General features: G+C 35.3%; 1 protein-coding gene across 13 annotated transcripts in view; it reads left to right on the top strand.

Moving 5' to 3' along the window:
• PHF14 (PHD finger protein 14) overlaps window positions 1-12109 on the top strand; it is a 200398-nt gene that overhangs the window by 48036 nt on the left and 140253 nt on the right. For all 13 annotated transcript variants that reach the window (XR_002734259.2, XM_031936051.1, XM_023224837.2 and 10 more), the window contains 2 exons: window positions 2275-2386; window positions 7705-7842. Coding sequence is in view for 12 of the 13 variants with exons in the window: in XM_031936051.1 (XP_031791911.1) it covers window positions 2275-2386; window positions 7705-7842 (250 nt within the window). In the remaining variant the exon portion in view is untranslated. The remainder of the gene's footprint in view (window positions 1-2274; window positions 2387-7704; window positions 7843-12109) is intronic.

Raw genomic sequence — 12109 nt, 5'->3', positions numbered from 1 at the left:
TGGTCTCAAACTCCTGAGCTTAAGTGATCCTCCTACCTCTGCCTCCCAAAGTGCTGGGATTACAGGCATGAGCCACTGTGCCCGACCACTTCTTTCTTTTTTTTCCTTTAAAATTCTAGACTTAGTAAGTCTTAGTTCTGTCCCTTGCTAGCCTTGTTATATTTGAAAATCAGTTAATCTTTCTGAAACCAATTATTCATATATAAATGAACAACCTCCCACTCAACAGAAGCTTTTAGGCTTTTTTTTCCTTGTACTTAACATTTCTTGACTGAAGACAGTGAGCCACACTCTGCTGTAAGCACTTCACATACATCTTTATAATTTCCAAACTACCTTTATGGTGCTCTGTACCTAGTAGACACTTATAACTGATTACTGGATGAAGGAATGAAAATAACATACTTGACGTGAATTTGTTTTACATGCTGTAAAGACATTACTGATACGGAGTACTTCAAACTCCAATTTTATTGATTAATATAGTTTTCATTCTTAAATGAGTCTTTTGAGAAGTATCATTCTACTTAGTCTGCTTTATTAAAATATATGAGTTTAAAATAATCTGTTAATAGTTTGTGCTAGGATGACAGTTCCAACTCTATTTTTTGGTGGTTTTATGTGATGCTTATTTCCTGTTCCTTTCCCCAATCAACATCTGTCATAATAGCTCCAAGCAAAATTACTGGTAAAGTAACAAGGAAGATTTTTTTTTTTTTTTTTGATTTGCAGCTTTGTCTTAATTACAAAGTTATAAATTATGTGCATCTAAACAAATGAACAAGAAACTATTTACAGCTGATATTAAAAGGGACCATACTTGTCTCGGCCATGATTTTCATTGACTTTGATAGGTATTTTAATGAGGACTCAAGTTGGTATCCTCACGAGTGGTTGGGAGAAATGATATACTTGTGTGCCAGTCACATTGAAATGGCAGTTAAATCTGTAGTACTTGTGTACTACATTTTAAGAAGGTCAGTATGAAGCAAGCAGCCAGCTGTTAGGTTTATCAAAGATAAACTTCTACAGAGTATAGCGACATTTAATCCATCAGTGGAGCATGAAAAAACTGAACAAATTAAATTGAGAAAGCAGCTGCTTGTTGAAGATGTGTATCTTTATATTGAACTCCACAGGATGCATTTGGGAGGTTGGATTAAAACATTCTATCAAGAAAATCTCGAAACCTTGGATTTTTTTCCCCAATAAAAAAGATAATTTTTAAAAGGATTTGGAACTATTTTTCCCAGTGCCTCTAGAGAATAATTTTTGAAATTAGTCCTTTAAAACTCATAATGCACCACAAAAACCAGAACCATGTAGCATGCATAGCCTCTTAAGTTGTGATAAAGCAGAATTTGTTGTTAATATATTCACAGGGTTAATAGAGATTTGCTTCTGTGACCCTCTTTCTTACAAAAGTGATAAGATCTACTATTTAAATTTCAAAGTCAGTGATCCCACAGTTTGTTTTGTTTTAAGCAAGCAGAAAGAGTGCCTAATATATTAAAAATGGTTCAGAGCAGTTTTTAAAAAATAGAATTAGAAACAACTGCAATTTTTTCCAGTGTACTGAAACTCTGAGCATTCTTTGTTTAGTCTTATGGCATTATTCAAACTTTTAACAAATATTTATATTTGGGGCATATAAATTTTAGTATATAGGTTGTATGGTAAACAGATAAGATGAATGAAAATGTGAATTGCTTATTCTGTACCTTTTCCCAGCAGTTTTAACCTGGAAAGGAAGTTAAACTGTATACAAAAATTGTAAAATATGTCCTTAAATATTATTACCCCAGCAGCTTTTGGAAAAGAGTAACAAGAAAGAGAAATTTTACTTAATTACTGCAGAATAACTTCACAGTTATTAAATTAGTATTCTTAATTCTCAAAGAGCTTAAAATAATGAATGTGACTACCTTTCCTTGCATATAAAAATGTTTTGTTTCATTTGAATAGTAGTTTTATGCAAATATTTAAGAATAGGTTAGTGCAAAGTGCAGTGAGTGAATTTTAAGTGAAAGGCAATTATAGTTGTTAGCTCTCAGTTTTGTCTAAGCTGCTAGAAAAGTAATTTCAGTCCCCTTTTTTGTAACTGTTATTCTGTAGGTGTTTCATATTTTTTAATGATGTGCCTGAGATTGGGGGACATTTGATGACAGAATTCTCTTGGTAGTATTTTGAGATGGCAGGTGTTTTATATGTTTGTTTTGTGTGTGGGAATTTTATTAAAAGATTTGATAGCAAAATCATATCTTCTCTCCTTAGATGGGTTCATATTGTTTGTGCCCTGTATGTTCCTGGAGTAGCCTTTGGAGATATTGACAAATTACGACCAGTAACGCTAACGGAAATGAACTATTCCAAATACGGTGCCAAGGTGAGACATAAAGCATTTTTGATAGCTTGAAAGAGAAAGGTTTTACCTGTTAGTTTACATGACTTTTTATTTGTGTTATGTTGACTGCAGAAATGCTTACTAGGAATCATTCTGTTTAGCACTGAATCATTTATTATTGATGGTAGTTTTCCCAGAAAGCCAATAATGTATACATTATTCTATACATTCTCAATTTAGAATAACATGGGAGGTAAAATGATACTTGGTACTACTACCATTTGCCTGGCACTGTTCACAATGCCTAATACATAGACCAAAACCTTATTTACAATTAGTTGGATCAAATATAAGCCTAATTTCTGACTTTACTTTTGAAGTGAAATTTGTCAAAATTATGAAAAAGAATATTAGAAATGATCTTTGATGCTGTTATTGTAATTGTTTTGGGGTACCGTTAACATGCCGTTAACATAGATGGTGAACTTAATTGATATATGCCGTTAACATAGATGGTGAACTTAATTGATATATGTTATGTGTGTTCTGACTGCTTCACCAACCTGGTGTTCCCCTATCTTTCTCCCTGACTTGGGGCCTCTCTGTTCGCTGAGACACAGTGATACTGAAATTTGGCCAATTAGGGCTGGGTGCGGTGGCTCACGCTTGTTTTCCCAGCACTTTGGGAAGCCAAAGTGGGCAGATTACCTGAGGTTAGGAGTTCGAGACCAGCCTGGCCAACATAGTGAAACCTCGTCTCTACTAAAAATACAAAAAATTAGCTGGGCGTGGTGGCGTGTGCCTGTAATCCTAGCCACTCAGGAGGTTGAGGCAGGAGAATCGCTTGAGCCCAGGAGGCAGAGAGAGGTTGCAGTGAGCTGAGATTGCACCACGGCACTCCAGCCTGGGCGACAGAGTGAGACTCCCTCTCAAAAAAAAAGAAAAAGAAATTTTGCCAATTAGTAATTCTACATTGGCCTCTAAGTTTTCAAGTGAAAGGAAGAGTCATACATCTGTCACTTTAAATTACAAGCTAGAAATGATTAAGGTTAGTGAGGAAGGCATGTCGAAAGCCTAGGTAGGCCAAAAGCTGGGCCTCTTCTGCCAAATAGCCAATATGTCAGTGCAAAGGAAAAGTTCCTGAAGGAAATTAAAAGTGCTACTCCAGCAAACACATGAATGATAAGAAAGTGAAACAGCCTTATTGCTGATAATGGAGAAAATTTTAATAGTCTGGATAGATCATAGCAGTCACAACATTCCCTTAAGCCAAAACCTTATCCAGAGCATGACCCTAACTGTTCAATATTGTGAAGGCTGAGAGGTGAGGAAGCTGCAGAAGAAAAGTTGGAAGGTAGCAGAGGTTGGTTCATGAGGTTTAAGTAGAGAAGCTGTCTCCGCAATATAAGACGTGAAGAAGATGCAGCAGGTACTGATGGAGAAGCTGCAGCAAGTTATTCAGAAGATTTAGGTAAGACAAATGATGAAGACTCATACATTCAACGAAGATTTTCAATGTAGGTGAAACAATCTTCTGTTGGAAGCAGATGCCATCTAGGACTTCCCATAGCTAGAGAGGAGAAGTCACTATCTGGCTTCTAAAGGCAGGCTGTCTCTCTTGTTTAGAGACTTATGCAGCTGGTGACTTTAAGTTGAAGCCAGCACTCCTGTACTATTGTGAAAATCCTAGAGCCCTTAAGAATTATATTAAATCTATTCTGCCTGTGCTTTGTAAATGGAACAACAAAACCTGTACACAGCACATCTGTGTATAGCATGGTTTACTGGATATTTTAAACCCCTTGTTGGGACTTACTGCTCAGAAAAAAGCTTCCTTTCAAAAGATTACTGTTCATTAGAGCTCTGATGAAGTACAAGGAGATTAATATGCTTTCCTGCCTGTTGTCGCAATAGCCATTCTGAAGCCCATGGATCAAGGAGTCATTTTGACTTTGAAGTCTTATTATTTAAGAAATACGTTTCATAAGGCTATAGCTTCCATACATAGTGATTCCTCCAATGGATCTAGGTAAAGTAAATTGAAAACCTAGAAAGGAGTCACTTTTCTAGATGTCATTAAGAGTATTTATGATTCATGGGAGGAGGTCAAAATATCCATATTAACAGGAGTTTGGAAGAAATTGATTACAGCCTTTATGGATAACTTTGAGGGGGTTGAAGACTTCAGTGGAGGAAGTCACTGCCAATGTGGCAGAAATAGCAAGAGAAGTAGAATTAGAAGTGTAGCCAGAGGTGACTGAATTGCTGAGATCTCATGATTAAATTTGAACAGATGAGGAGTTACTTCTCATGGATGAGTGAAGAAAGTGGTTTCTTGAGTTGGAATCTACTCCTGGTGAAGATGCTATGAACGTTGTTAAAATTACGACAAAGGACTTAGGATATTACATAAACTTGATTGATTAAGCAGCAAGAGGGTTTCAGAGGATTGACTCCAATTTTGAAGAAAGTTCTACCATGGGTAAAATGCCATCAAACAGCATCACATGCCACAGAGACATCTTTCATAAAAGGAAGAATGAATCTATGCAGCAAACTTCATTGTTGTTTTATTTTAAGAAATTGCCAGGCCAGGTGTGGTGGCCCACGCCTGTAATCCCAACACTTTGGGAGGCTGAGTTGGGTGGGTCACCTGAGGTCAGGAGTTCGAGACCAGCCTGGCCAACATAGCGAACCCCATATCTACTAAAAATACAAAAATTGGCTGAGCGTGGTGGCACGTGCCTGTAACCCCAGCTACTCAGGAGGCTGAGGCAGGAGAATCACTTGAACCCAGGAAGCAGAGGTTGCAGTGAGCCGAGATTATGCCATTGCATACTCCAGCCTAGGTGACACAGCGAGACTCCATCTTAAAAAAAAAAAAAAAAGAAAAGAGAAATTGCCACAGTCACTCCAACTTTCAGCAACCACCCCATCACTCAGTGGCCATCCACATCAAAGCAGCATCTTTCACCAGCAAAAAGATTATGACTTGCTGAAGGCTCAAGTGATCATTAGCATTTTTTAGCAATAAAGTATTTTTAAATTAATGTACATATATTTTAAAAATACATAATGTTATTATACATATAATGCACTACAGATAGTGTGAACTTAACTTGAAAATGCATGGAGAAACTAAAAAATTGTTGTGATTTGTTTTATTGTGATACTTTATTGAAGTGGTCTGGAGCTGAACTTGCACTACCTCTGATGTATGCTTGTAAATTTAACAGAGGTTATTTGAGACAGATTTTTCTAAAGTTGCCCAGTAAATTAACAGATGTATTTGTTGGGCAGCACTTCCAGCTAGAAAAGGCTCAGAGATGTCCACTTTAATAGTGTGAGCAGTGGGCTTTTATTTTCTGGATGTGGAACTAAAGTAAGGAAATTACTTAATTGGCTACAGCTGTGTTGTTTTTCTATATGGATATGATTTAGTAGAAAGTGTCCAGTTACATTATCTAATGTCTAGTTGGCTGTTGTGGTTAGTTGAAGCTTGTTTTTTGATTTTTTTGTTTTGTTTTGTTTTTAAATTTGATTTATTACAAGGAATTTTTCTAAATTAAATTTCACCTTGTGTAAAGTTCCATATACAGAAACAGGTACAGGCTAATTTCCTCTTGCTTATTTTGCTTTAAGAAAATACCACTGGGAAACTGAGTTGAAAATTAGGTACTCTCTGGCTCCTCTGCAAAATCACATACAATGTTGTGAGTTATGATTGGGATAGCCTTCTAGACCACATTGTCTACTGATTTTCCAATCTGAATTATGTTCTCCTTCTGTGTTCTCAGTTGCTTAATTCACTAGCATTTTAAATGATTCAGGCAATTGAGGAAGATTGTGTTTTCTTTGATAGATTGTTTTATAATATAAAAAGGCTGTCAGGAATATTTTCCTTATATTCATTCTGAAATCCCTTGCTCAATTTCAGCATATTACATGAAATTACCCAGAGAATTATCCTAAACAATATGTCTCTGTTCACAGTGTTGACATCCTTTAAATAATTTAATTTCTTTTTATCTGTCTCTCTCAGTCTCATGGTTAGATTGCTATTTGCCAGTATATTATACCATTTATGTTCTACTAAATGTCAGGATTTGACTATTGAAATTTTAACATTTTCCTTGTATTTGTTTCCTTCTTATGTAGTTCACTTTTAATACTTATATTAAACAATTCTTTAATTGTCCACTGTCAGTCTTTCATAATTTAACGTCTTTTTCTTTTATGAAGATTTCTTTTACCAGAGTAGTTTAAACTTTTAGACTAGCTATTCCCACCCCCCCCCCCCGCCCTTTTTTAAGAGATAAAGGAATAAAAAAATAAATCTGAAAGAATTTGGGGTAATTTCAACAGTTCATACTTTGGTTTTATTACTTTTAATTGTCTTAAAGAAATTTAAAACATGCATGATTTCTAGGTAGTAATGCCTAGATTTTTTGTTGGATTTTCTCTGGTCTCTTGTTTCCTTTTCCAAGCAATTTTATATTGTTTAAGAATTAATATAGCTTAATGGTGGGCTTTAAAGTAAGATTGTCCTGGTTTGAAGCCTTACATTTACTTTCCTTGTTATTTTTGGCAAGCAGATTTCTTAACATGTCTTTAATTTCCTCATGTGTAAAATGGGAATAGTTATAGTACCTCTTCTTCATAGTAGTTGTGTTTAATGAGTACCTATATTTATACATAGAGTCCTTGACTTATGATGGGTTTACATCCTGATAAATCCATTGTAAGTTTAAAATATTTTAAGTTGAAATTAATTTAATACACCTAACCTAATGAGCATAGCTTAGTGTTGCCTACCTTAAATATGCTTGGAACACTTAACATTAGCCTACAGTTGAACACAATCATCTGACAAAAAACTTTATTTTATAACAAAATGTTAACTGTGTCATGTAACTTATTGAATACTATACTGAAAATGGAAAACAGAGTGGTTGTATGGGTACTGAAAGTGTGGTTTCTGCTGAGTGTGTATTGCTTTTGCAACATTGTAAAGTTAAAAAATTAGAAGTGGAACTATTGTAAACTGGGTACTGTCTGTATATGTAAAGTGTTTAGAATAGTGACTGGCACATAGTAAATCCTCAAATAATTTTAATTATGGTTGTATTATTATTTGTTATTACCATTAAATTAGTTGAATTTTGATTTGAACCATATAGGTAATTATGTTTTTTCATATAAACTCTTGGCTCGCCTACAGTTATTGTTTGTATTGGTACATAATTGGTTCACTATTTGTATTTAACATTTTAAATATTTAGTGGATGCTTTGTATGAGAATGCAGTCTTTAGTCTGGAAATAAGTTTGCTTTGAGAGTTTTTCTGTTTCTTTGTTGTAGGAGTGTAGCTTTTGTGAAGACCCTCGCTTTGCTAGAACTGGAGTTTGCATCAGCTGTGATGCAGGGATGTGCAGAGCCTATTTCCACGTGACCTGTGCTCAGAAGGAAGGTCTGCTTTCAGAGGCAGCAGCGGAAGAGGTAGATTTATTTAAACCCATAGTTGGTGAATATGTTCACAGGACATTTTTTGACTCTATGTCCTATAACAAGTATAAATAATAAAAGAAATTTTAACATTTATTTTTAAAGTTGTTGCCAGGATCACTTTTCTAAAACTTTAAGAGTGAATCTCTATGAGTTTTGTCAGTCTTAAAGCTAGTCAGACATTTGGAAAACATTAAAATTTTTATAGTGAGATCTGACTGATAAAATGAAAGATAATTCAAATTGTCTTAAAGCATTAAAATGTCAGCATTTCAGCCCCATGAATTATAGTTTCAAAAAAGGCATATTTTATATGCAAATCTGAAACTGTATTTGAGTAACCTTGCTCTATTTTTATTTAAGTAAAATCATTACTGTGTCTTCAGTATCTCTGTTACTATCTCTTTACTGTTATTTTTAATTCCATAATATTCCTTTCAGATTTATTGTCTTTACATTAAACAGTTGTTTTCAGTGTTTTGGGGACTCGTTAAGATTTGTTCAAGTAGTCTGAGTTTAAAACTATTTTCATTACACTCTAAAATGTTATTTACTTTTCTGAACTCTGTTCTTTCATGAATATTAGTGGAGACTTCCAGAGATTACATACAGTATAACAATAGAACCCACTGAATATGGAAACAATTTTGAGAACCCAGCTACCTTTTTTTATGTCAGCCATCTAGACTAATGTCTAGATATTTGCAAAAATGTAAAACAGTGCCACTCTCCTCATTAAATTTTTGTGTGTATGTGAATTGTATTTGTTTTAGTAAAAGTGTATGCTTCTGTAATGGGCCCTTTGTTTAAAATAAATTAATGAATATTGCAAAAATTTTTCAGTTTTAATTTTTAATATGGTAACCGTCTGAAATATAACTCACATAAACTCTTTAGGGTCCATAGTAATTTTTAAGAATGTTAACGAATCGTGAGCAGGTTCTGTTCATTCTTTAAGCTCATATAGTAAAGACTGTTTATTTAATAATTTTTATTGTATATTCATGATGGCTTTATGGTAATAATCTAAGCCTCTCCTTGTTATGTTTTTTCTTTTATTGGGTAAATTTTGCTTATTGTGCTGAGATTTTATCTTAGTACATTTATTTCATTTCCAGAAAATAAGCAAAGATACTCTGATGAAGAAAATTTGTAGAAAAAAATGTGAAGGATGTATTTTATGAATAAACAAATCTTATAGGAATTGTATTTTTGATACATGTAGCTGTTTTTGATACATACAGCTGTTCCAGTCTCTTAATTTTAAGGAGTTATACTTTGATGAAGGCTACTAGATGAACAATGAGCATCTTCTCAGCCACTAGGTAGCCATAGAGTTATAATTATACAGTAGGGTAGTCTGGATTCCTCATAGCTACAACTCAGGATGGTGGACAAAAGTACAAGAAGGCAATACAGGTAAGACTTAGAGGACCAGATTAAATACTAGGTAAATACTTGGATCAGAGAATATGTAGGATAAGATTAGTTGTCCTTTGGGCTTTGCAGTTAGTAGGGTTCTTTGGAGCCAGTGGAGAGCTTTCTTTTTTACTATGGTAGTTTGGATTACTTTGCGCAACATCACATGTCATCATTTTTGTCAAGATGGCAGCTAGTTAATTAACAAAAATGTGTGAAGCAGCCATATTTGGGACAGTGGGGTGTAATATAGTTTATGGGATTTGGAGAGTGCATCTCCTTCTAAAGGCATGCAAATTAAATGAAACTAAACACAATATTAAGCTACATAGTTTACAGTCTGTGGTCTGTACATCTTACCTATAAGCTAATTTGGGGAAATTTACAGGGAAATAGATAAATTAGGATGTGAGAATTAGACCTGAGGCATCTTCCTTGCCTTGCTGTGTCCCTTGATTAATTAGGTGGGAGCCCTGGATGCTGGAATAATAAAATGCAACTTTTCTCCCTATTCACTGCCTTACTCAGTGTGCTGTTGTTTTGGGGGGAAATGATTTAAAGCATATTTACATATACATGTTCCTGGTTTCTTGTTATGAACAGAGAATTAGAAAATTCTAAATATTTTCTGCATGATGTTCCAAAACCCAGGATATTGCATGAATCAGTATTAATGAAGTTTGCATTTGACAGTAATCATTCTGTTAAAATGAAGGTCTTGTCTAGTTCTAGATGGTTGTACTTGTGTACATAAGGATTTATGTAATGTAATAGCATTTAAAATTAAGAAACACATTTTAGGGCGGGCGCGGTGGCTCACGCCTGTAATCCCAGCACTTTGGGAGGCCGAGGCGGGCGGATCACAAGGTCAGGAGATCGAGACCATCCTGACCATCGAGACATGGTGAAACCCCGTCTCTGCTAAAAATACAAAAAAAATTAGCCGGGCGCGTTGGTAGGCGCCTATAGTCCCCGCTACTCGGGAGGCTGAGACAGGAGAATGGCGTGAACCTGGGAGGCGGAGCTTGCAGTGAGCCGAGATAGTGCCACTGCACTCCAGCCTGGGTGATGAGCAAGACTCCATCTCAAAAAAAAAATAAAAATAAAAAAAAGAAACACATTTTAAACTAAAACAGATCTATGTTTGTGAGCATATCTTGCCTTCTATTTCCATTTTATACTCTTTAGACATTCTAGGAAACTTTTTTAAAGACTATATCAAATTGGATTTACTACTTTTTTGTGGTGGTTTTATATAGGCTGTTAAAAAAAAGGTTGAAAAATAGAATAAACATATCAGTTTCATCTGATGACATTGTATACCTTTCCATATTTTTTATGACTTTGTATATAGCCTTCTGACATAGTCCTTTATCTCATTGGTGAGAATCCATGTGAAATTTCTCTTCTCTTTCATCTACTTTGTGAATATTCCAGATTTATTTAGAATAGTCAAAGCATGTTATGACACAACATGCTTTATTAGAAGGATATTTAAAACCATGTTATGACACAACATCTTATTTTAAAAAATGAACTGTAGGGCTGGGTGCAGTGACTGATGCCTGTAATTCCAACACTTTGGGAGGCCAAGGCCAGAGGATTGCTTGAGGCCAGGAGTTTGAGACCAGCTTGGGCAACATAGCAGGACCCCATCTCTACAAAAAAAAAATTTGCTGGATGTGATGGTGCCTGTAGTCTCAGCTACTGGAGAGGCTGAGGTGGGAGGATCACATATACCCGGGAGTTCGAGTCTGCATTGCACTATGTTCTCACCACCGCACTTGGCCTGGGGAACAAAGTGAGACCCCACCTCTAAAAAATTTAAATAACTAAGTAAAAAAATACTGAGCTATTGCGCAGGCTCAGTTATGCTGACTACAACTTATGTTACTATGTTTTACATTATATAGTCTAAAGTTACTTATAGTCTAAGTAAGCCATATGGTAGTTTCTTCCGTAATTAAGATATAATTTGCTGCTATTGAACATTGCTGTACTCTGTTATGTAGAAAATTATATTTTAAACAATTTAAAACCGGGTGCGGTGGCACACACCTGTAATCCCAGTACTTTGAAAGGCCAAGCCAAGGAGGATCTCTTGAGGCCATGATTTTGAGATGAGCCTGGGCAACATAGCAAGACCCCATCTCTACACAAAATGTAAAAGTTAGCCACGTGTGGTGGTGTGTGCCTATAGTCCTAACTACTCAGGAGGCTGAGGCGGGAGGATTGCAGAGCCCAGAAGTTCAAGATTTCATTCTGTTAGAGCATATATGACTGAGGTGGGGTGGACAAGAATATTGATAGTGCATAATTGAGAGGATAAGTTTGATATGCCATTAGGTTATTACTGTATTTAAATGTTTCTTGTTTCAATAAACACATCAATTTTACTATTAAAATACCAATAAAATGTATGTATGTTCTTCAAATATACTGTTTTTACAAGTGCCAGGTGGTTCTCCATGTACAAGACTGAAGCTGTGTCTTCTTTCAGTTTATATAACTTTGATCTGCTATGTCAGTTTTACCCAGGGAGCTTTGTTTAAAAAGAAAAAACAAACAAACAAAAAGATTTTAAGATTCTGGACCAAATCATGCCATCTAGAGGCCCACAAGCTAAACTTAATCCATAGATGGATTTTGTTCGTTAAGAATAGAGTTAAAAAAAAAGCACCTTGAATTTGAATGCCTTTGGGGGGGCATTCCAGTATGCCACAGGCTCTAAGTTCTCACAGGCCTCACCATTTACTAACTGCCTCTCATCATTCATTTTTGTCTTATTTCTTTTTTAGCATCTTTTAGGTCTCCTTCACCCATTTATGTTGATTGTTACTCC

Source organism: Piliocolobus tephrosceles, chromosome 8, assembly GCF_002776525.5.
Source record: "Piliocolobus tephrosceles isolate RC106 chromosome 8, ASM277652v3, whole genome shotgun sequence".
In the NCBI taxonomy this organism is placed as follows: Eukaryota; Metazoa; Chordata; class Mammalia; order Primates; family Cercopithecidae; genus Piliocolobus; species Piliocolobus tephrosceles.
The sequence above is the reverse complement of the archived record's forward strand: the minus strand, read 5'-3'. Positions and strand labels throughout refer to the sequence as shown.